This window comes from Passer domesticus, chromosome 11 (genome assembly GCF_036417665.1).
Source record: "Passer domesticus isolate bPasDom1 chromosome 11, bPasDom1.hap1, whole genome shotgun sequence".
NCBI classification, from domain to species: domain Eukaryota; kingdom Metazoa; phylum Chordata; class Aves; order Passeriformes; family Passeridae; genus Passer; species Passer domesticus.
Window position 1 is genome coordinate 14,158,456 of NC_087484.1, and position 25,631 is coordinate 14,184,086.

Here is a 25,631-nt window from a genome sequence, read left to right on the forward strand (position 1 = left end):
AACTTTTGAGAAGAATCTTAAGGGAATTTCTACAATCTTAAAGAAATTACCACAAATTTTAGCATATGACAGAGGTTCACAAAGTAAAGGACCTTTGACTTCCGTGCCCAGAATCTCAGCAGTCTCACTGTGTAACTTGCCAAAGATTCATGGGACATGATCAGCACCAGTGAAATCAAGAGATTTTTTATCTCTCAATACACACAGATTTGGGCCTCTTTAAGTCCAATTTTCCAACCAAAGACCTTTAATGCATGTGTAAGAAAAGTCTGTCAGCACAGGTCTCAAATCACCCTACAATATTTCTTCTTTCAAAAGCCTGTATGATACAAATATTCCTGTTCCCTGTTTGCAGCTGAATAAACCACAGAACAGAGCCTTCAAGTACCAGATATTCATTTCTACAGATGCAGTAACAGCAAACTGCACCTGCAACTTTGCTTTCAAAGATGATTCACACTTTTTATAAGGATTTTTTCCTCTCCACAACTAGTAGTTATAAAAGTATTTGCCAACAGAAAGGAAAAGTGTTCATAGTATGGAAAACAGTCTGGAGGAAAAAAAAAATACCTAGACTATTTTAAATTGTTGGAAAGAAAGAAAACATTAACTTCATAGATCTCTATTTTGCTATTGTTCCAGCTCTTATCAAAACTTTCTCATCAGATTTGCTGTCATGAGAGAAGCAAGCCACAAAACTGGCCAGTGAGCATTTCTTATGCTATCAAGTGTGCTGCCTGCAGGCAGCAAAAATAAATAGGTTGATATTGAGAAGAAATAACAGAATGAGAAGTTGGTGAATTCTGCTTTTGCGCACATGTTAAACAATTGAAGAGAAGCAAAAGTAATACCATTTCTTTCATAAAGATGGGAGTGATGAAGAATGCCAGTTATACAACCTGCCACTCCACAAATGCAGAACTGAATGCTTCTATATCTAAAAACACATATGCTGCTCCATTGAAAAAAAAAAATGGGTTTTTTTGTAATCCAGAGGAAAAAACAGAAGGGAAAAATGTAAGGAAAGCAATTGACATAATAAAGTAGGTGGAAGAAAATAGTGGTATCAGAATATGTGGAAACATTTCCACTGACATCACTGAAGCCAGGATTTCCACTGCACCTCTATACTGGATTGAAAGCTTTTCTCTTTGAATACTGACTCGTTGTGACAGTGAAGTATACTTTTAGTGACAACAAAAGGCAATTTTCTAGCAGAAGGGATTCTAAATAAAGGTCAAGTAAAACTGTACATAAGCTTGAGGTCAGGTTTAGTATGGCCTTTTGGACATAAAAATGAGGAACAGTTTCCTGTTTGCAGCTAAAAAGTAAAAAATTTGGAAGAAGTCTTTCTTGACCTACTTATATGTGGAAGCCTGATGACTTCAGAGTACTTCCTACTGGGAAAAAAAATTTAATAGCGGCTGTCCCTTCCAAACTGCACACACTTGCCAACATTAAAATATGTGTATTCTTATTTTCCTGCTCACCGCAAACAAAATGTATTTTTATATTCTACAAACACCTTACACTAACAGAAAATATATCAATTCCCAAAAATTAATATGATTTCATTAGCTATTTGAAAATTCATGTTACTTTTCCCTTTTCCATGGATTACTGTACATTTTCCTTCTCTCTTCTTTCTCTGTAAGGGAAGAAAAATGATGTATCTGTTTTCTAAGGGAATGATTCACTGGTTTCTGCAGCTGGATTGTCAGCTTTGGTCAGTCCTGGAGAAGCCAGATGAGCACTTGTTGTTACTTGAGAGGTGCTGTGCATTTCTTTCACTTCAGATCTCACTGGGTTATTTTCTTTGCAGTAATCTAATTTGGGGAAAATCCTTTAAAGTACCACAGGTAGTAAGAAAGGGAGTAAAATGCACCTTCTTTCACTGTTCAGATCAATAAAATATTAACTGCTAACTGGCAACTTTTTTAACAAAGTGAAGCTTATGTAAAATGCTAGTCTTTTAGAATCTGATTGATCTCACCACAGAGTCTTCAGAGATTAAGTAAATAGATCCAAGACCTGGTTCTTAACTAGCATCCCTAGATTTAGAAGAAATTCTAAAAAGTTTGGCACAGCCTTATATTCTGCTCCTATTAATCTGCATTTTATGACATTTTCCTATCTTTGAATCTCATCTCAAAAGCTCTGTGTTTACAGTGGGCTGACATACTTATGTGACCTTCAGGTATCTTTATTGCATTCTAGATTTATTTCCTTTATCTTGAACTTCATGGTGGAGCTCTGAATTTTATCTAATATCATGATGAGAATCCCAGAGCAATGTCTTCCCCATCTGCCCTTTCATTTGTCATATTTCTGTGAGGAAGCCAATACTGCCTGCCAATCTAGAACAAACCAGCCATAGGTAGCAGTATGAGGAGCAGCTGAGGTCACTTTTTTTGTACAGTCTGGAGAAGAGGAGACTGAGGGACACCTCACTGCAGTTACAGCTTCCTCATGAGGGGAAGAGGAGGAGCAGGCACTGACCTCTGCTCTGTGCTGACCAGTGACAGGATTGAGGGAATGGCCTCAAGTTGTGTCAGGGGAGTTTTAGGTTGGGCTTTAGAAAAAGGTTCTTCACCCAGAGGGTGGTTGGGCACTGGAGCAGGCTCTCCATGCCTGGCAGAGCTCACAAGTGTTTGGACAAGGTTCTCAGGTACAGGGTGTGATTCCTGGGGTGTCCCGTGCAGGGCCAGGAGCTGGACTCAATGATCCTGATGATTCCTTCCAACACAGAATATGCTCTGATTTCTGTTATGCCGCAATCGTCAGTGTTGGTCTAGTAACATTTATCTACCAGATCAAGAAGACTTTCTTGGAGAGACTTAAGTTTCTCAAGGACACTGTGTCCTCGCACCACGGTGTGATGGCATGTCTGTACCTACAGTGATATCTGCCATATGAAGAAGAATCAGGTCCTGTTTCTTTGACAGGTGTGAAAGACATCTCATGAACTTCAGAACAGAGGACAGATAAGTAATAGCCTCACATATGAGGTATCAAGCAATTATTTTCCATTCTAAGAATTTTTTAAAATTAAGATATAAAATCACTGTACTAATTTAATTTCTGTCCTGAGTAGAATCTGAGGATTCCTCATAGGAGAGACAGAATATGTCTCAAATATCGTTGAATTATTTGATAAATGCATAACGTTAGATGAAAATTTTATGCTGCTTGGCACACAAGCTGTTAAGTCCCTACTATTAAATCTGATGCCTGGTAGTAAATCCAAGCTAGAATGAGAAATAAAAATGATTTTTGTGTTTACTCATGCTGTAGTAACTGTCAAACAACACTAAGGATTTTTTTCTCAATGAAGAATATGCTTTCAGCAAAGCAGGAGATTTGTAAACATATTTCAAGTTACAAGTGAAAAATATGCTTTGATTCAGGAATAGAAACTTGAATGTTTCCTGGTGTTCTTTGGACAGATGTAGAGCAGGGGCATCAGTTCTTGTGTTTCTAAAAACTAGAGTAAGTTATAACTAATCCACAAAGCCAACATGTATTCAAAACAATACAAGACATTTGAAATGCAACACACAAACCTAACTCAATCATAACAATATTCAGTTGACAGAGAAAAGCAAGATGTAAAAACATCCAAAACACATTTCAGGTTTAGCAATCACAAAGGTCAAACTTATTTTTTTATGTATTTGTGGGTTTAGATACAAAGAAAAAAAGTCAGTAAAACACATTACTCCTCAGTTACAATGTAGTATATTAAATGCAGAAATTTTGAATGTAATTCTGAATGTCAGAAAAAAAGAAAAAAAAAAAAGATGAGCTATTAACTGTGCATTTAAAAAGAGAGTTATGGGGAGAGAGAAAAGTGCCTGGAACAGAAGCCAGAAAAAGGCAAAAAACTAGCAGAGAAAAGCTACATACAGGATGTTTGCTTTATCTGTGACTGACCAAAATGCTGACCTGACCAGAGGGAGCAGGGAAGGAAATTAGCCAGTCCTCCCCCTTCTCTGTGTGCTCCCACTACAAGTCTCCAGTGCTCCCAGCTGTCTCTGCTTTCCTGCTTTTCTCAGTAGCTTGATCCATTTAGGATACTGCCTTTCCACAGTCCAGGGGAGCAGGCTCTGAGCAGAGCAGGCAGACCTTTGGTTGGTGAAGGAATGCTCTGAGAAGACTTGTAAAGACAGAAGACACTGAGAGGACAGGTCCACCTAGTTCTGATTAATTAGCAGAGCATTACTCCATTTGCCTAATGTTTTAAAGTGATACTAAGATGACTAAAAATCATTCCAACAGCAGAACTACCTCATGTAGGCTAAACTGAGTTGTTGGGCTACTTTTTTTTTCCCCTCAAAATACTCATTTAGCTGTGGGTTTTTTCTGTATGCATTTGCTATGAACACCTTTCTTACTGACTCCAACAGCCTCTTTTCTTAGTATCCAATTCCAAACACACAAAGGATAGGTCTGTCTGGATACTAAGAAGAAAAAAGCAGTTAACTCCTTGGGAAAGTGCCCACTTTATTACAAAATACCGTGCCCCACACACCTGGCCTTTTCAGTACAGGAAATCCTCAGCATGACTTGGCAATAATCTTCTGGATAAGGATCTAAGCCTGCAGAAATCTGTGCATTCAGCACTGGACCATGCTGAATTTGAAAGCAGAGAAGACCAAACCAAAGTTAAAGAGTAACTGCCATTTTTGCACGGTAAATAGTCTTCTTGCCTAATTAATGTAAATAAAATTCCATAAAATAGTCTTCCATTTTGCAGGCAGATATCCTAAACAGATTTCCTAATTCTAATAATACTTAGATTTATTATGCTATTTCTCACTTTTCTATTTCCTCTTTAGTCTGTCACCCAAGGGCATCAATTACTTCTTGTTTTTTAGTATATACTGACTTGATTTGCAGAGATATCTTGCATGACATATTTCTTATATTATTGTGCTTCTCTGTGTAAATAATTCTCTAAAATGGTTGCAGCGCTGAGCTAAAATAATATTTATATACATTATGCTCATGATATATTTAGGGCTGTAAGCTTGTTTCATAGAGCTATAGCATGATTCATAGGATAAATCCAAAGGAACAAAACTTGGATTCAAGAACACACTTTCAGTGTACCCAAGTAAAATTATACAAGGGCAGGAGAAGCAGTATACCAGAGTTCTATAATTTCCAGAAAAGATGTCCAAAACAAATTAATCGCTTCCAAGACTTTACATATACTGATGGTTATCAATCTCAATGGCAGACATTATATTCTTTATTTGTGAATACTTTCCAGAAGCACCTACATTCTGTGGTGGTAAATTCCTGGCCCAGATGTCTGTATTGCCACCAGCAGGCAAAGCCTTCAACCCAGCTCCAAGTGCTGCCATCCTGGAGCACCCCCTGCCTATGCTGCCACTCTGCTCCTATTCTGTAGGTGTGCTCACAAGAGGACAAGACCCTTTCAGGGTAGTTTTTCCCCATCCCAGCAGAGCTCACTGGCTATTAAAGATATAAAGAGCCACATTTTTGCAGCAGAGAATGAACCTCAATTTTTAGAAAACCCCTCCAGGTACTGTGTTCTCTGGTTCCTCACAATAGAAAAACTTTACCTTGTCTAAATGATTAAATAGTCCCTGAGGCAGAGAGATGAATGCAGTGAAGCCTGTCTTTGCCTCATATGAGGAAAACTGAGGCTTACATCTAAATAGGTAACTAGTACTACCACTGCTATCACAGATAGGACCCACGGACACTATTAGAGAATGCCATGTAGCCCTCACTGTGGTTCACCTTGCCACTCTGGATGAGACAAAGTAAATGTGAAACAAGGCTTTGGAATGTGCTCTGTTCCCCTGGGCCATGGGGTGTCTGGAGTTCTGGGAGGCAGCAGTGCTTTCCACAGAGGATATCCAACACGAGACTAGTTCAAGACCCAAGGCAGATCCACTGATGTGAGTGCCCCCCAGAGCAGAGAGCAAACAGGGAGAGGTACTTTGGCTTCCCACCCTCTCTCAGAATCTCATTTAAATGTAGGTTCAGTCAATTTTCACTCATCAGGACTCTTAAGTCTCTTTATGACTACGCCTTGTTACTACAGAACTCAAAGCTCACAAGTCCCACAGGCACTTTGGGGTCTGGCAGTTAGGTGACACAGTGCTGACTGCTACAACACCAAATATCCAAAGGATCAGTTTCACAAACATATTTCATAAGGACTTTATAGAAGCTCAGCAGATGGAGCTCCCTAACTCAACATAGCACCTACACAAATGAGAAGGTCAGGGGCTTGCTGAGAAAATGGTTTATCAACAAGGACCATAGAACTGCACCCCCTGACCTAGTATGACAAAATAATATCATAACTGTATGTAAGTGTTCATTACCTTTTCTACATTATCATGTAACTACCACCACACATGGTTCACTGCTGATGGCAAAAATTAGTTACTTCCTTACTTCCTTCTCTGTTTTGAAAAGAGGTGTCTGCAGCCTGGGCAGTGGCATTGGTCTGAATTCTGAATTCTGAAAACAGGGTATTCCTGTTTCAGAACAAAGTCCTGCCCAGTCACACTGGCTAGACAAGATAAGGGGAAAGGGAAGCAATCCATCTTTGCAGGACTCTGTTGCATGGGCTTGCTATTTTCATCTAGCAGTTTGGTTTCTGTGACTGCTGGTCTGTAATGTTACTTGTGAAATGTCTCTCTTCCCCTGTCCTCAGCATTACCCTGTTAAGCAGGTGGAGAACTTACACCCAATCTTTATTCAAAGTCACGCTGGCTCCATACAGATATTTTAAAACTGACTTAAAGTCAGGCAAAACCTTGAGTGGACACCTTTAGTGCACTAGACATTGAATGTACCTAATTTATGATTGAATTACCTGATTTAAGTTTCAGTGGTACAGCCCTGAATATAAATGTGCCCAAAGCTAACAAATTAAACAGCAAAATACAACAAAAAGTCTGAGCATTCTTGCAGTTCTTTGGAGAGGTGCCAAAGTTTAATAGCACAAACAGAATAAATAAACTCTATGAACAAATCAATTTTTCAAAGGTAACATCTGTTCTGCAGTGGCTCCTGGTGTGAATAGATTCATCTGTGCACACATACAAGTGGGCTAATGGGATTCGGTGTGCTCCAATACCCATCAGCATGCTTTGTCTTCATCAAAAACTCTAATGTGGATGAGACTTCAAGAGTTTTTCTGAAACAAGCCAAACAACTTACACGTATTTTGCAAACTGTTTCATATTAATCATTACATTAATCCCATAGAATCAAAACCCGAGGATATTTACCTAGAACTGTGAACAGATAAAGGAGTCTGAAAATCTGTCTGAGAGAAATTGTTTCCCCCTGGTTCCAATTTTTGAATCTTGTGCATTTGATAGATTCCCAAGTCTTCCTAAACACCAAAATTGTGCTGTGCTAGAAGCCATGTGACTGCTTTGGTTTATGCTGTGTTTCTCCAATTTAAACAAAATTTTCCATAGAGTATGTGACACAACCTAGTTATATCAAATATAAAAGAGAAGGAGCATGAAACAAGCTGCAAAAAGGATGTTTTTTCTTTGTTTTATGAGTTCTCTGAAGGAGCAGAAATCAATGCTTTAGCTGAGTAGAAATTAGACAATATTATGCTATGCATAAACACTATTTAATTCTTAAAACTATTAAAATTAATCATGCCTTTGCACAGCTCCATCATGAAGATTATAAGGAAAATTGTGGGTTTAGAGTGTTGAGTTTTTCCTCAATACTTCAAAATAGCATGTTGGTTTAGTTTCTTTTCTAAAACTTTATTTCCCACTACAACATTATAAACACCCTTTAATGCTTTCTTTTGTTTTTTTCCCCATAAAATTTTGCTCACAATGTAAAGTCATAGTGTCCTTGTAAACACAACCCTTGCTAGCAAATTAATTATTAATTATTAATATGAGTTGTTAGCTTGAGGACAGATACCCAGACATTTTTATTCCAACATCTCCTGAGAGCTGTGCAGTAGAGGGGAAGGAAGCAGTATCCTGCAAAACCTAGGAAAAGAGGCTGGGTAGACCAGGTCAGAATCTTCCTTCATGTGTGATAGGGCAGCTTCACCTTCCAGCAGCTGCTGCACCAACAGCACTGCTGCAGTGCAAAAAGAAAGCTGAACTTGGCTGGCCCCTGCTCTCAGCTCACACCTCCTTCCTGCCACTGCACCCCTCACTTTTCACAGGTGAAATGCACAGGTTTGAGCAAGGCTTGGCAGAGGCTGTACCCACTGCAGCTGTCACAGAACGGGGCATGCAGAGGGCAACGAGGGAGGGAACAACACCATTTGGCCATGGTGAGAAAATACCTAAGCTCTGACGCCACACTATTAAGGAATTTTCAATTTCAGCCCCAATAAGGCTCAGATAAGCAACTGTGATTGACAGCAACATTAATTCAACTGTAGCCAGCTTCAGGATCAGATAATATTCAGCAGCAGAAAGAAAATTGGCACATTAATGCCCAAAAGTCAAAGAGGAACTCATTTTGAGGAAATCACTCTTGCACTGGATAAAAGGCTACTGAAAGAAAACAGAATGAAAACAAACAAACAAAAAAGCCTAAATTGTTAATTATTTCTTAGGGTTTGGGTATTTACTTTTTCTAGTTTTAATTTTAATCTTAAATGGTGAGTAGGCATCATTTTAATTGTAAATCTCTTTTTGTACTTGACATTTGGGGCAAGGTACAACAGTGAATGTGTGCATAAACATCATGATAGAAACTCCTGCACAATATTAATGAAAAATCATCAGCTTATTTTTTTGTTATTACTTCTATACTCTTTATTCTCAGAACAATCAGTAACAAACAATAGGCTCTGCACAAAAACCAAAATTTCCCCACACCCTACAGGATAGCAACCTGCAAGACATAATACAAAGATATAGATAATTTCTTTCTATACCTCTATCACATGGTAAATTTTTTTATATAATATTATCATATTTTAAGGAACTTAAACTAGTTAAAGCTTTTCCAAAGTATTTGTCTAAGAAAACTCAGTGGAATTGAGAGGGACAACACAACAAACATGCTGTCTGGAAAATATAGTAGGTAGAAAATATGTGCTAAAATGGTGCCAAACAAAGGTAGAAGGACAATTCTTAATCCTGAGTAAGAGAGGAACGATAGGGTGGGATTTATCTGTGAAAATCATGTCAAGAAGAAAACCCAGGCAAAAAGACAAGAGTGAAAAGGAAGAAGAAAAAAAAAAAGGGAGGACATCCTGTGTACATGAACTACCTGGGATTAAGAATGACAAATCATCACCAAGTCTCAAATCTGGGGCATAAATCAACAACCCCTTAGCAGGATCTCACTCTTAATAACAGCAGCACACCTAAAGGCTTTGCTTTTTTTCTAAAGCTGAAGTGTTTCAGCTCCAAAAATTAGAAAATATCTCTACTATTTTCATTCGGCATGCAGTGCATACTATGGTACAAACCAATGTTTTTCCACAAAAGCATATATTTTCCTTCAAAACTATTTTGCTCAGGTTTGAGAGATCAGTTCACATGCTACTACTTTTTCTATCCACCTGCCCATGAGGGCTTTGCTCGGCTGCCAACTCTCCATCCAAACATCAGGAGTGAGCACAACAGAACAAGCTGATGAGCCTCCTTTCCTAACCCCTTCATCTAGCTTGCTTGACAGAGGGTCAGAATCCTTCCAGTTGCAAAATTCATCCAATTATGCTGTTCTTTGTCCCTTGTTATCACCTCCCAGCTCCCCTAAATTCACACTAATTTTCATGGTATAAGCACAAATGCACATGTACAATAGTTTATCTTGGCATCTAAAAGACAAAGATCATGAGGGCAGGTTTAGAGCTGGAGGAGGGAAGAAAGTGAATCACAAGTGTATTCCAAAACAATCATCCCTTGGTTACGAAAAAACCATTCAAAATGGAAATGTTTATATGAGTTCAAATGGCTTTTAGCTATTTGAACTCACATAAAGCATTACACTGCCAATAAGAAAATCAAACTAATATTAGTATTGGTATTGTGTATTTGAATTTTTTGCCCTTTGCTAGGCTGCCCCATAATGTTATCACACACACACACACAGAGGGATCAACCATGCCTTAACTGAAAGTCAAACCCTGCAGGTACAGACCACGCAACATTGAGTAAACCACAATGACTTCATACAGCAGAGGCACAGATACTACCTGGGAGCTGGGACCTGCCAGTCTCAATTCCTCAAGGAAACTGCAGAGTATTTTCTGTACATTGCTGAAGCAAGGAACAGAACATGAAGTGGATGTAGCTCAGCAGGTTATGGCCAAAGATTGAATGAGTTCCTCAGTGACAGAACTGACTGAGATGCAGGCAAATAAAACAGCCTGACACACAGAATCTCACAATGATGATAGGTCTGTTCTAAGTTCCATCTCATCTTAACACAAGCACAGAAGCCCGATTTAACCATTCAGACAATGTTACTGCAGCCACAAATATAATCGGCTGTCATCTTTTCTTTCAAGTTAAAAAGTCTTCTGCTTGCCTCTCAATATGATGTTTTAAGAGTTTCTTTGTCAAAACTGTGAGGTCAAAAGAGTGCTCTGCTATTAAATCTTTCTGCATCTTAAATTCCTTCCACTTCATGTGTCACAGGCTCCTTTCAGTTTGCTCACCTGAGAAGGTTCACAGGACAATGCCTCAGTGCCCCAGAGTGACAGGAGAGGAAACATGCACGTCTCAGACACTTCTCACATGTCAGAGTGCTTTACTGTAAGTGACAATCAGTGTGATACTGAGAAAAACAGCTAGAAGTAACAAAATCAAGGAGGGAATGATACAGAGAGGGCATAACATATTTTATAGCAACTGATATTCACAAACACAGCAAAGGACAGCCATGCAACACCACCAGATCCAAAGCTCTCTGTTGCCGAGACTTGGTCCTGAGGCACACCTCTTATTCTCTCCCTTCCCTTTCTAAATGCCCTTTCTAAGATGACCCAAGCTGGCTAAACAGGAAATTAATTTCTTATCTGTCTTCAAATGCATACTATTCCCTTTTGTCTCTCTCAAATAATAATGTCCCATGAGGCAGTGTACCTTATGTGCCTTACTTAAAACTGCATATATAGATTTGATTTGCTACTTCAACCTTGTCCAGCCAAACAGTTCTTATCGAAGACAGATACTGGTCTAATCTGACACAATTGGCTTTTGTTAAAAACACATTGCATTTTATCCAATTTTCCGTGTAACTCCATGTCCTTGAACTACTCTTTCCCTTCAAAAGTGGTTCAAAGACTTTGTTTAGTACTGAGGTCAGACATACATAGCTATCCTCAATCCAAAATATTTACAAATCTCTGTCCTTGACTACTATTGTAAGTCAGACAAAACTCTATTAAATGTGATGGTCAAATTTTTTTCAGCTGAAAAATCAGCTTTCAACTGAATGAAAAATCCCTTGGAAAAATTTTGACTTTTCATTGAACTGTCTGGCATCTAAACCCAGAATTACTTCCTACTGAGAAATCAAAGATATTTCCATTATAAACTATAATTTAATGTCTTGCAGAAATTTAGTTCAAATCCCTCACTGATCATCTTGCCTGAGAGTGGACCAAGAACTACTGTGAAAGAATCTGGAACAAAAAAAAAGTGACTAGAGTGAAATCTGAGTGACAAACAGTTTTGGTATCCCCTCTGGATTAGGAGTTAGCACAGGAGTTGTCAAAGATGGGAAAGAAAAACAATGATCTCAATAACTATGTTTCTTAACCAAATCATGTTCATAGAATAGCTACACATGCTCATGCACAATATTGCTGGTTTTTGTATTATGAGCAGCTCATGACTGAAACCATGACAAGAGACCTCTCCCTCAGAAATACAACACAGAATGAGAAAACCTCATGCTCATTCATGCTGTACTGTGCTTTTCCCCACCTCTATCACAGCCTGTACTTGTGCCAGGGGCAGCACCAGTGTGTGTGTGCAGTGTACTGGCAATCGACACAAGGGACTGATGCCAAGCACAGAAGTCACTCGTCACACTTGCAAAAATCCATCTTGTTCCCACCCACGCCCTGCCCCATGTTTCTCAAGCTTTGCCCATCTCACTGTCCCCACTCAGTGTGCCAGCATTCACAGGCTCACAGGAAAGCCTCGGACCCTCTCAAGACAATTGTCCTGCTCCAGACTAGGGCAGGGACAGGAGCCATCCTGGCTGGAGATCTGGCATTGCTTTTCCTATTTCTGATTTATATTTGATAAGCTGCTCTGCTGATCAAAAGGCAGAAGGCAGTCTGATCTCTCAATATGTAGCCTCTGTTCTGTTATTTTAATCTGGCACTGTTCATAAACAAAACATTCTGGTTTATCTACTCAGAATTTTAAACTAATATTAGAATAAATACTTCAAATTTCTTTCCATGTTCACTAACCTATTTTATTCTTAGATATGTGCCATAATTAATTATCCTCATATGCTCTTTGCACTAGGGTTTGCATACCTCTTGGGGAACATTATTTTGTGAAGGCTTTCTAGCAGGTCTTTCTCTGTATTAAAATATCCTTACAACAGCAAAGATCTGGCTTGCCAGAAGGCTGCTTTCCCTGGATCACAGCAAAACCTATTCCTAGGCAATGTGTCTTCACATTTTCAACACTGAGCCCTCCACTTAATGTGCTTTCTTCACAAACCTATTAGAGAGTTCCAACTTCGTCCAACCAGCTAATTGTGTCTGTAACATGTGTTACACATTGGAAAAAGCTGCTGGAGAGTCTGAGTGCAGTCCTTGGACCAATCTGCTCACAGGGGTAGAGATTTTCAGAGGATGTATTAAACTAAACAGACTCTGTATTAGCAGGACTTTGCAAAGATGTTCTTCTCTCAGCAGCTCAGCTCAGCTCAGCGAGATGTAAGGACTGCTTATTTTAAGCCAGTCCCAGCACTTCTTACTCATTACCAATCTGGCCAGAGGTACAGCATGCTACTGAGTGAAATACACTTCCGCAAAATGCCATACCTTTTCCTGATCTTGCCACACAGCTTTTGAATCTACTTCCATACCTGGACTGAGCATGGTTTCTCACAATCACACAAAAAGCAATGCTGTATTTCCATGACTCCACTGTATGTTATGCAGGTGCTGTCAGCTCGCTCAAGGGCTTCACCCAGCACGGTTCGTGTTGGGATCCTGCTTTTACATTCCATAGAGAAACACACAGCCCTGATTACAGGCTCTGTTTGAAAACTCATACTGGGCTAAGAGAGTAGCACTCCAATCTATCCTCACTACTGTACCAAACAGCCATCAAAAAGCTTTTCCAGAATTTTAGAATTTTCATTTTCCTTGGAGCTACTGTTCCCTTCTGATATGACATCAATCTTGTGTTTTATTCTTTATACCACTCAAAGAAAAAGAGATTCTATTATCTTTATACAGATTTTCTTTTCTAAAATACATAGTGAATTATCACTTTTGTTTTATTTTTTTTAGAATCTTTACAAAAATAAGCAAACATCAGAATAAAAGGGATTGTTCCTCCAAGCCTTCTTCTACATTTGTTGCTTGTCCTTCCACTAAATTCTGCAAGAAAAGTTCTTTACAGGATTTTTCTCATAAGGGATTGTATTTTCCTTTCAAGTTGTACCTTTAGAACTCTGAGAGCATTCTTTGACTCGTGGCAGTGCAGAAGCTGGAGATTTCTCAAAAACCCTCTCCACAGAGCTGTGAACTATTTTAACTATTATTGTGCTGCTATATCTCATGCATTTAATCAAACATCTCATCTGACTTCCTGAAAAAAAAAGGCCAAATAATTATTTTTCTATTGGACCATAATTTTGGTCCACTGGCTTTAGCTCTCCATTACCAGAGGCTCATAGCAAGACTATTACTCCAGCTGTTACTCACAAAGTTCTAGCAGCCATTTCCTTGCCTTGCTTTCACTGCAGTATTTTAGTTTGAGCAGAATGCTGCCCATGGGTTTGGAAACTCTTGCTCATATTATTCTCTTGTTACCCTCTACTTCCACCATCCTCCTGGTCCCAGGGTTCTCCTTTTACAGGGTAGAGGCATTACAACTACTGCTATCCTCAGGAGCTATCTTGATGCAGATTCATTTTACCTGACATAATTTATTGATGAAAGGTTTCTGAAAGCTTTCACTTTATTTCAATCAGACCTTATCTGTTCTCCTCTGTGATAGTGAAGTAATTTACTTGATCAAAAACAATTTGTACTTATACTTCACTGCATTTAATTTTTAAGGTTTATTCTCCCTGCACCCTGCAAATGATTAGATTTGTGGTGCCACTGGTATTAAACTGTCATTAGCAAGGGGTGTAACTGCTGCCAGTCCACATTCTTCACACATCTGCTTTCTGGAATACTTCTGCCAGATGGTGATGCCAAGGACAATCTCATGAAACAATCTTCCACACACAGAGTGCAGAAACCCCTGCTAACTTGCCTGTGCTTCTAAATTAGTTCCCTCTGCCAGCACCAGGGTTCAAGTGTTTTATACAAAAGCTGCACTTCAAGTGAAGAGCCTCAAAGCGATCTCACCTGAGGCAGCTGGCACCAGAGACTTTCTAAGGCTTTAAGGGCCTGTGCACAGCCAGGTTACAACAGAGTTCATCCTTTCTAATGCGATAATTTATCTTACTCGTACCAATGGTATCTCCAGTTTTGTAATCATGTTAAATGTACCATAAGCAGAACTTGCCCTTCTGCAGGAAAATAAACCCTACTGCCAAGCTACAGGCAGAGCAGTTTTGGAATGTCCTGAGAAATTTCTATGCCTTAAAATATGCCAGGAAATCCTTTTTAGTTTTCCGAGGTCAAATTTCTTTTTATGAATCCCGTGCTCATTCAGGTTCTCACTAGCTAAATATTTTTTAAGTTTTTGCTGAGTTTGCTGCCATACTTATTACACATAAATTAATGTGCTTTTTATATTTTTCCTCTAGATGTATTTAATGTAGTGTTTTCTAATTATGAAAATTGATGCCTTTTACACACTCCTAGTCTCCTTGGTATGGAGGACATTGTGTTTGATTTCTTATATTTTGCCTTAGGAATTCTATATTCTCGTGTTCTGAATAGAGATTCATTTCACCAAGTTTTACATACTTAATTATTAGGCATCTACATCTAATTGAATTGTTTAGACTGTTCTACAGTCAAGAAAGGGAAAGAAACTCATCCTAATCTTAATTCATTCCAATTATGACTGACTCCTTCAGTGCTGAAGTTAACAGTCTTGGATTTGGCCATTTCTCTTTGCTGATGAAAAACTAATCCTGGCAGGTTAGGTGTCTGCCTGATATCCTGCTGAAAGGTGTCTGCAAATAGGGGATACCAATGATGCCAACTCAACATCACACACACATTTTTCAGAAAAGTCCCCTGCATGTCCTGAACACCGGTGTGATTGGTGCAGCAGCCTCACCTCTTCACTGCATCTAGCTGACTCATGCATCTCTGGTGGTGCTGTTTAGTTGGTTCTAAGTTTTTTGGTATTGTTCATTTGTTTGGGGTTTTGATTTTGGTGGTGGGGGTGGTAGTGCTTGTTTTGTTTGGGGATAGTTGGGAGGCTATTTTTCGGGGCGGTTTCTGGTTTTTTGTCAGATGAAGAGTCATTTTCCTGTTACTATACAACTGATGGCAGGGAAAGTTTTCCTTCTATTCTTTTTCTGCCTCATGTAGTTTGCATTTTCCAAACTTCTTTCCAATGTTAATTTGTCTCTTCGTATATTCTTTTTTAATCTTATATGAGTATACTTCCATCCCTTGCATGCTCTATCCTTCCATTTTCCAGAGTAGCTGCATTACCACTCATCAGTTATATAAGCAGGTTTCCATTTAGGGCTCTGATTTTTACTTACGTGGAGGCGTTATATTCAGGATATAATAGACTTCAAATAACTTGAGTAAGATGTCTTGGTTTTCTGCTCTGCCTCATGGAGCTATCAACTAAGACTGTGGTCTGCAAATACCCCAGACATTTTACTCAGCACACGTAAGAGAACAAGCCACTTCTCAGTCTGCAGCTACTTCTATATAAAAAGATGAGACTAAGATCAGTTCCACTAACTTCCTCCATTTTACCCACATCTCTGCAATACTTCCAGTTTCAAAGCTGAAAGCAGCAAATTTTTAGCCCTATTCTGCAAAAAAGCCAGAGTTAATTCTTAGGGTCTGACATTACATCTGAATCTGGAGTCAGACAGACTTCCCCATAAATGCACATTAAATCAGATCTTATTAATACTGATTTTCACTACTCCCCTTTCTTTCAGACATAACACAATGACAGAAAGAACAAATCTTTTATTTAAAGAGATCTGACGATTTGACTTTGCAGAGCTACAGTATTATTTCTTTTATCCTCAATTGTTTTGTTTTTAAGTTACAACAGTAGCAGACTTTTAATTTTTTTTAAAGCACTCATTGAAAAGATTTTAAAAAGTCAAAGAACTAAAACAGAATTCACTAGTAACAGCTATAAGTTAAAATTAAGATATAATTTATGCTGGATTTGGTGATTCCTCCTCAGCTTTTTCCACAGTGCAGATTAACTTATCTTTACATGTTAAATCACCATAGATCTCATGGGTTTTCCAAACACACATCTGTTATTCTACCAATTACATCTAACAGAACTATTATTCAATTTGTCAACCAGTCTACAGTGATAACTCTCCATCCTCTACAAATTCCGTGCTACACAAGAGCATGTAGAGCATCCTCTCGTGCAAGAGCCAGGAGGAGAGCCCCCTCCAAAACCCCTCTCCTCCTCTGGGGCGTTTTAATCTGCTGTGCATGCACTGCAGAGCTGGGATGTCTCCGTGCCCCCCCAGCTCAGTCCTGCACACCAGCTGTGCTCTACAGCACCCCAACAATCTCGGTCAGCTGGGAGCAGGAGTCAGCCACGTGCACAGCTCAGCCAGGGAAAAGTTTCATGGTTTGCCTGCTCCCAGTCAAACACTATCAAAATGGAAATGTTTGCCCTTTAGACTAACACGTAATTTATACCAAATCATCCTTTAAAAAATAAAAACCACACACAAACTGAACTCTAACAAAGAGCAAAATGTGAGGTCTCGTTATTACGAAAAACGGATCGAAAAACTAGAAATTACATCTTTACTTTCATACCTTTCTTAAATACATTTCCTCCTAAACACAACAAAAACTAATATTAAAAACTCATAAGTAATCTACAAATTGAGACTCCAAAATACTCACAAAAAGGACACCAAAAAATCTGCAAAGCTCAAGAAATCTTAAAAACATTGCACAAAGGATGAATTTGGGGGGTGGTGACATTAACTTCTAGAGATTCATGCCTGCAGCAGAAATATAGCACCTAGCATCAGAATATCAAACATGTGCAACAATTGTGCACTTATAGCAGTCTGATATAAGAAAACATCCTCTGAAAAGGAGGATGTATCTTTGTGAAGCAGGAGCTACACAGGAGGAAGATTTCAATAACAGATATTTGTTTCAGACAATGTTTAAAAAAAAAAAGTCAGTTCACAGTTCCATGTTTGATTCCTGATAAATCTTCATGAGATTATTTTTAAATACATTTCACTTAGAGCAAAGAGGACATCAGATCAGTTAAACTCAGAATAGACAGAAACTGAACCAGGACCGAGGAAACAGATTTCGATATTGAGCCTGGTGTCAGTGAGACAGAAAGGGAGAAAAACTGTGCCTGGCTAGACTGAAACTGCCTGGGCAGTTTCAAACAGCAATAAGGCAAACCAGGGTAAACATTTCTGGGTATGTGAACTGAGAGCAGAAGCCAGGAGATCAATGAGAAAATGGGTATTTGATTATAAAAGCAGGGTATGGTAACATTCCTGCATTACATATGGATTAAAATCCTCTGCACGTGCCTATACTGGCATCCTTAATCCAGTTTCACAACTCAGAAGTCGCCACCTTTCCAATATTAATAACATTCTGTAAGACAGGCAGCTGTGTGGCACAGCCACGCAGAGGGGCTGTGTGCCCAGGGAGGGCTGGAGGGCAAAGCAGCTCTGCCCTGCTGTCTTCTCCCCATCCCTGAACGGGGCAGGCACCAATTTGGTTTGACTGTAATTTCCCAGTTATGCCAAGAGGCTTGCACTTCGTTTTTCCAAATTTTTAAAGCAGCCTTAGTGCAACATCTACCTTTTTCTATTACACTATTTAAATTACATCTCCCTGGAGATGCAACCAGAGCAGCTGGAGTGTGATAAGGCTTCTTGCCAGCCTTAAAATGCTGTAGGACCCACATCTGATATGCTTTTGAAATGCCAGCGCTGCACACGGATTTTTCTTCCTCTTTTATGCTGCCCTAAACGATGTGATTATGTCTGTAATACTATAAAGCAACTGTGTCAACTATAAAGAGGAAACATTTATGGCATAGGTTATTAAAACAATGAAAAATAGGCCAGTGCAATTTAAGTTCTTTGAGTGGGCTGAATAATAACTAGTTAAATAAGGAACAAAGATAAATAATTTATTACAGAATCAACACAACAAGCACAAGAAAATTGCATTCACTTTAAGCTGCATCTCAAGAGGCTTCAGAGCAGAAGCACGGACAGCACACAATGAATGTGTCAGAGCAAATGCAAAGTGAAGGGGATTTAGAGAACCTGTTGCAAAATGGAGTAATCACTCAACTTCAGAATATCCACATACATAAATGCCAGCCAGTTAAACACACCAGACAAAAGTTTATGCTAAAAGTAGCAGTGGCTCAAGGGGCTGAAGATTCCTGTGGTGGCTGGGTAGATTGTCTGCTTAGCACACAGCCCCTCCTACTTGGTGTGGTCAAGGCTCTGTGCTAGCATGGGCAAAAACACAACTCTTACAGAGTGAGATAAATGCTCATTAGGAAATTATAAGGCTGCTTACAAGTAAGGCCTAACTCAGACATCAGGGCATTAAGAAAGGTAGAGTAATACTCATTTTCAATTGCTTATTCTGGAAAGAATGAAAGAACAGAGCAGACAGAACTCAGCATAATCAACTGCAACTTCCCTTACAAGCCTGTACTTTTTTACGCCCAGTCTGACAACTCAGTTCAAACAATTCAAGTTGTTTGTAATAACAAAGCAAATATTTCCAAAGATTAAAAACTTAGAATGAGGCTTGTATTTCCATTTTTGGTCTTTTAATTAGGTTTTTCTGAAGTGCTGAAAACAGAACAACTCTAATTAATGGCTTTCATACTTTGCTTTTTAATAATAGCTCTTAACAGCCTGGCAGTTTGGAGGTTTCAAATAAAATTTGGAATGGATCAGAAAAGATTGTTTAACTTGATTTTACTCTAAAAGAAGTGAGACAAATCTAAAATTTCCCTACACAATTAGATCTCATGAGATCCTCACCTTGATCATGGTTCTGATGAGAATTTATGTTATGATCTCACCATCTTTTCTGAAGTAGACTCAATTAATTTTTCACACAAACTTTGGGTGAAAAAAATCACCCAATCTTCTGACTTAACTTTTAAAAATAAATAGAAAGCAGCTTAACTTTTAAAAATAAATATAAAATATGGACATAAAAACACCACTATAGAACAATTTCCATGTGTGTAGCATATAGGAAACAGCAAATTATTTAGCCTTTCAATTTTTAACTGGGATCAGAAGCATATTTTACATCTCTTCAGGATAAAGAATTTGTGTTTTGTGTAAAGCAGTGAGACCATAAACAGCCAACAATGAAAGAAAAGGAGGCACTGGCGTGGGTAGGCCCAAGGCTCAGTGTTCCTTCCTCAGTATTTCTACAATATTGCTGCAGAACCTGAATCACTACTGTCACATTTGTTCCTTTCCTGTTTAAGGAGGCAGGGAGAAAGACTGGGGAAGATGGCACAAGCAAGAAAGCAAGAGAAGGAGCAGGGGAGAGACAGTGGAACGACAAATCAATGAAGTAAATTTTCCCTAGCAGCAAAAATAGCTGACAGATCTGCTTCCCAAAGAACACTGAAAATTACTTTGTGAGTAAAAGTGGCAGAGAAGATAAGGCAACTTGAAGGACTCACGGGAGAGCTGCTATTGACAGACACACAGGTGATGTAATTGCTCAAGATGAGCAGGTCTTTCTTTTATCTCAATTAAGCACTTCTGGATAAAAAGATTGGAAAGGCAGGTATGAGACAATAGCATAAAGCCTGTTCCTAACTTGCATAATTTTATGTAGAGAAGAGTTGATGTATGAAGTGGAAAAGAAATGCATTGAATGTTGAAGATAAAGTATTACAGAGAACAACTTGCTTACACTCCCAGTGATAAAGGAATTTAATATTTGATGAAATATGCTGTATGTTGAAGAAATATATTGATTTTACAAAAGGCTAAAGAAATGTGTTTAAGAAAACATTTGCTACTGTTCTTATATAAATTAGCTGATAGAATGGCATCTTAAATTATCCTGTTTACTCTTCTGGGTCTTGCTCCAAGTGTGATTTCTTATGCAATTTGATCAGGAGACAATCTAGTATACACTTCCTGTGTTTCAGCTCCTGTTGCATTATGCATGCCAAGACATTCCCTTCAGCCATTCTCAAACCCTTTCAAGACAGGTTTCCAGCATCAAATGGTTTGGGTTTTGGGGGAGTTTTCAGGTTGTTTTTTCCCTGTTACTGAAAAACATTCAACAAAACTGATGACAGGTGAATATATGCAGTAATGGGGGAGGTGGGCAGGGATATAGTATTTTATATATTTCTATTTAGTAAGATTATTTTCTTGTGCTTTAAAATTGAATTTCTTAGTGTAATAGAGCAGCATGTTGCCAGCAGTATGTCTATTGCAAATATCCTTTAACAAACCTGACAGATATCTAAAGCCTCTCCTGACCCACACTGGGCCACCTCTCACATCAACGTTGCCTGAATGGTGCGACCCCGTTGCCAGGCTTCTGACCAGCCCCAGGGCATATGGGGTAAGTACCCAGCTTGGTTCATTGCCTTCAAGGTGTTAGTCAAAACCTGCCACTTCAGATTGAAAACTTCAGTACAGTCTCTTTATTAAAATACTTTACTTTTAAGCTTAAGAATTATACAATTTCTTCAGCTGTGAAGACGACAACAAGGTACATTTTCATGGATGGCCACTAAATACTATGAGCTTCAAATGTGAGTGATATATTCTAAATAATTCATCCAGATGCTGAAATTATTGGCTACCCAACAGCAATATTTAAGCACTGAAATTATCTAAAACATCTGAAGGGTAGATTGTTTCTCAACACCGCTTGAGAGCAAAACATGGTAAGCAACTATTGGCTTTAATCAACAACATGGTAAATGAACACCTGAGAAAATAAGCAAGTAATGAAACAAAATGAAAGTGAAATTGCATCGGGGTTCTTGTTCTTTTAAGCTTTAACAAAAATCTCCCTCAAGACGCTCTCTTCCACAGATCTTTTTCTTTGTTTGAATACAGGACCAACTGAAGGACGGCGACTCAGTTTATATCATCAATAATGACGAATTGACAGAAAACTATGAATCGTCTGGTCACATAGCAGTGCCAGCACAGGACAGCACAGCCTCCACCCAGGCTACAGGCAAGGAAGATATTCAGGAAGGAGACCTAGGATTAGGAGGATACAAACTCCAGCTTCAACACACTGCAGGTCAACCCCAGAAGAATTCGTTGGCATGAGCAGTGTAATGTTAATCACAAGAAAGGAGATGAAAACAAGGAAACAAAAAATCCTGTTATGTAAACAAGAGGTCAAAAAAAATGTACTAAGCACAAAAATCAAAGAAAATTTAGATTTCAGCAACTAAATGCCTGCTTCTTCCAGGAAAGGAGTTTGCCATCATACCCATATACGTACAACCATACACAGGTTTTATGACTGTAGCAGTTTTTAGGATAAAGGCGTAGGGCAGTACCAGCCCACTGTAAATCCATTACAGTAATGTTTTGTCTCAGCACCTGGCTGTACTGTGCCACTCACATGTACACAGACCTTTGAATATTGCTGAGAGTCTTCACTAAGTTAAAATGGAGAGAAATCACTTCCTAACATTCATGCTCATATGATGACAGCTCTTTTCTACAGCTGGTCCTGACATGATACACACGTAACTACTCAGTAGCTATTACATTTATAGGAAAGAAGCAGAAGATTCCTCGTCCAAGTAGAGCGTGATCTAAAAATGCTTAAAACATGCTTTGCAGCACATCAGTCTTGATAGACCTCAGCCTCATGCCCGCAGTATAGCCTTGTCCTGACATCCAGCCAAATATTTGCTTTCTAAATGCACCTTATAGCCTGGTCCACAGAGGGTTTCAGTAGGCTGCCACAAACTGAACACTGATAGTAGGAGACATCAAGGTGTATGAAATCAGCAACAAACACCCCTCGTGGCAGCACTGAATGGGCACAACCACTGTTTAAAACCAGTAGTTACTCCAAAAGGCATTTGTCCTTACAGCTTGGCAACATGCAAAGCTTAAATGGGAAAAAAGCTTTTCTTGTTTTGAAAGATCATTCTAAACATATACTTTGATTTAAGAACTGAAATGTTTCTCTTTTTTTACTGTTTAAGAAGAGTTGTTTCTAACCAAATACTTCTGCAAAACAATTATATCTTCAGACTGCCTGCTCCAAGGATAAATTTGTCTGTCTACTTAAGCTGGACACTCATTTCACACTAGAAATGAGGACTGTGGTGGTTAGATATGAAAGGGGGGCCAAAAAAGACACACACTGCACAAGAGATGCTTCAAAGTGTTCATTGTTCTGCATAAAGACAGTAAATGGATAACCAGCTGCTCAGCCATACATACAGCTGGCTGTCAAATACTATGAAGCATTAGTACAGATAGCTTTGGCACACAGCAGAGCTAAGCAGCGCAAAACCAAGGACAGACCAGCTTTCTGTTGTAGAGCATGTGCCTTTCCTCACAGCAGAAGTTTCAACTAACTATGCATGATGATGTTCCTACTAAGAAAGTCAAAACATCAGGAGTTTCTAAGGAAGATCATCCTTAGTATAGAAAGATAATGGGCAAGAAGAAATTTGTTATCTAAAAAAAAAAAAAAATCAAGCTGTCTCTATTAATAGTCCTAAAGATGAATAGGTCCTAATTTCACCACAAATGAAACTTAAAATACAAATATAATCAAGTTTTAGTCACTCTTTTCCAGTGTAATTAATTTTTGGCTATATGTGACTCTAGAAGAACTATTTTAAGCACAAATTGGAAGACAAATAGAGTTGCATGTACTGTTACAAAAAATCAGAACCTTAAACTGGCATTTCATTTTTTCCTAAACTCTAATCAAGGATCTTCAAAGAGCCTTAATCCCCATGTGGTTTAAATCAAATAATATTCAGGCATCACAAGTTCTTAGAACTATTGAATTTAACTCCTTGCTTTGCTTTGTTTAGCTGCATGGGCTGGGAAAAGATGGGATGGAGAATGGGTAAGGAGGGAAGGTTTTGTCACCAAGTACTGGGAGACAGCAGAGAACAGAGGAAGGAGAAGCCCGCAGACACTGGAGTGAGGTGAAAATGTGGCAACCCAGCAAGAAGCTCTTGGGGTAGGTGCTAACACCTCCCTGAGTTCAGCAGCCAGTTTCTGGTTTCAAAGGCTTACTAAATTTCTTGGGAAGCATGGATTCCAGTCCTTGGATTACACTGGAAATCCATAAAGTGCTGTAGCATAACAAAGATGCAAAGCTGTTTTTCACATCTGTGACATGAACTGGAAATGACAAGCTCTTCAATAGTTTTGCTCTTAGATTTTACTCTGAAATGCATCCTGCAGCATACTGTGCAGGGGCTTAGTGATTGATTGATTTATTGTGCCTATGTCCAGCTTTCTCACATTTGTACAATGATAAATGGAGAGCTCTGGGGTCTGAAATTCTCTGTTTATAAAAAAAGTCTGCAACAAATACTTTTCACACTGTTCTACCCTCATGCCTTAGAGGGCTACTTTACTTGGTGGAGAAAGTCATCCCTTATGACAGACAAGTCATACTTCACATTTCACAGGTCAGATTTTTGTGCTAAGACTACCAAAGAGGCTGAATCAGTGGTCCCAGCAGGAAGGGTATTTATCATCTGGGATCATGCTCAGCAACAAAAGTATCATTGGCTTTTAGGAAAATTAGCAATATGAGCTGCAAGCAAACCTGAAGCTTCTGCTAAATGGCAATAAGAATCTCAGTTGTCCATTACACTCACCATTTCCCTATTTTAAGATACTCTTTTCATAAGACACAGCTCAAGAGAGTTACAACATTAGAATAAATTATATATTTGTATTCAATAAAAAATTACTGACAATAATTCTGCATGACTGTTTAAACAGAGTAAAGAATGTTAAGAGAGGTCTTTAATGTAATTTACAGTTTATACACTGGAGATTTAAACTACTCAATATCACACAGTGTTTGACTGAATGTGCAAGTCACTCATTATAAATCTGAAGCTATTCCTTCTACCTGACTTAATCTAATAAAACACTGCTTGGAAAATGAAATGTAATACATATTGTCAAAAATGTAGTGACTACATATTCAGAATGAAGGCCAAAATGTGAGGCAAGGTGGAAATCTGGAATACTGCTAAACATTTCAGGTTTCAAAAGTAATAACTAGCATTTTATACAGAACGATGAAGAGCATTTTGCTAAGTTTGAAAGCAGTGGACAAAATCCTGGCTACACAGCAGAGCCAGTCCAAAAAGACACTCTACTGAAAATATCAGATTACTATGATAACTTTCACAGAGAAGTGCAATATTTGGTAACCTCACTGAAAACAGGGGCCGTTGGAAGTGTACACTTATGTTGCTGTGTTAAAAGTTTAAACTTTTCAATAATAACAACGTAAAGGCTATCTCCAAACTGATGAACCCTGTGTATAACTTCAGCCAGGAAATTAATTGCCTTGAAGCCATGAGAGCAGTTCACACCTTTTTTCACCTAGCAACTTATTCAAGTGCCTTGCTGAGCTTTCTTTCCTTTCTTCCTCTGTATTTTGCTATCAGCCATCAAGAAATGTGAGCCCTGTAACACCCTGAGTGCTGTGTACATTTGGGTACAACATAAATGCAGCAATATTCAGATCTGTATTTTAGATGCATGTGAGCATTACACATGTGCTTTAGAAATTCTTTGTTTTCACTGAGATTGAGAATTCCTAGGATACAAATATTAACTATAAACTTCAGAGAACCAAGACAACATCCTGGAAGCCACTGCAGAGATTGGAAAAGACTAATTCCAATTCAGTATATTTTTTGTGATTCTATACTTCTAAAGACAAAATGGTTTTTCCCCTACTTCCTTCTAGCAAAGTGGAAAATAGCCTTTATTGACATCTTAAAGCAAACCAGATCTGAGCATTTTAAATAACTTAATACAAGGAAGTTCATCTCTGGCAATATAATCCCAGCAGACATGAGTTCTGCTTAGTGAACTGTAAAGGACTCGTCAAAATTTTATTTTAGAAACTGCATTTCAGAACTTGAAAATTCTCCGGTTGACCCAAATTTTCTAAGCAAATATTAATTTATCCCACAGTCTTGGTCCCAAAACCTATCAGTTTTCAGACCATGAAACTACATCCTTCCTTGGGCTTAGCAATTAGT

The 25,631-nt window shown here is 38.6% G+C and overlaps 1 protein-coding gene across 1 annotated transcript in view; it reads left to right on the top strand.

Annotated features, from left to right (window-relative positions):
• The window catches only part of SLC9A9 (solute carrier family 9 member A9), a 176,530-nt gene extending 151,835 nt beyond the window's left edge, over positions 1-24,695 (top strand). The window contains exons 15-16 of the mRNA XM_064385801.1: positions 20,848-20,953; positions 21,457-24,695. Of these exons, the coding sequence (XP_064241871.1) occupies positions 20,848-20,953; positions 21,457-21,678 (328 nt within the window). The 3' untranslated portion in view covers positions 21,679-24,695. The remainder of the gene's footprint in view (positions 1-20,847; positions 20,954-21,456) is intronic.
• Positions 24,696-25,631: the final 936 nt, after the last annotated feature.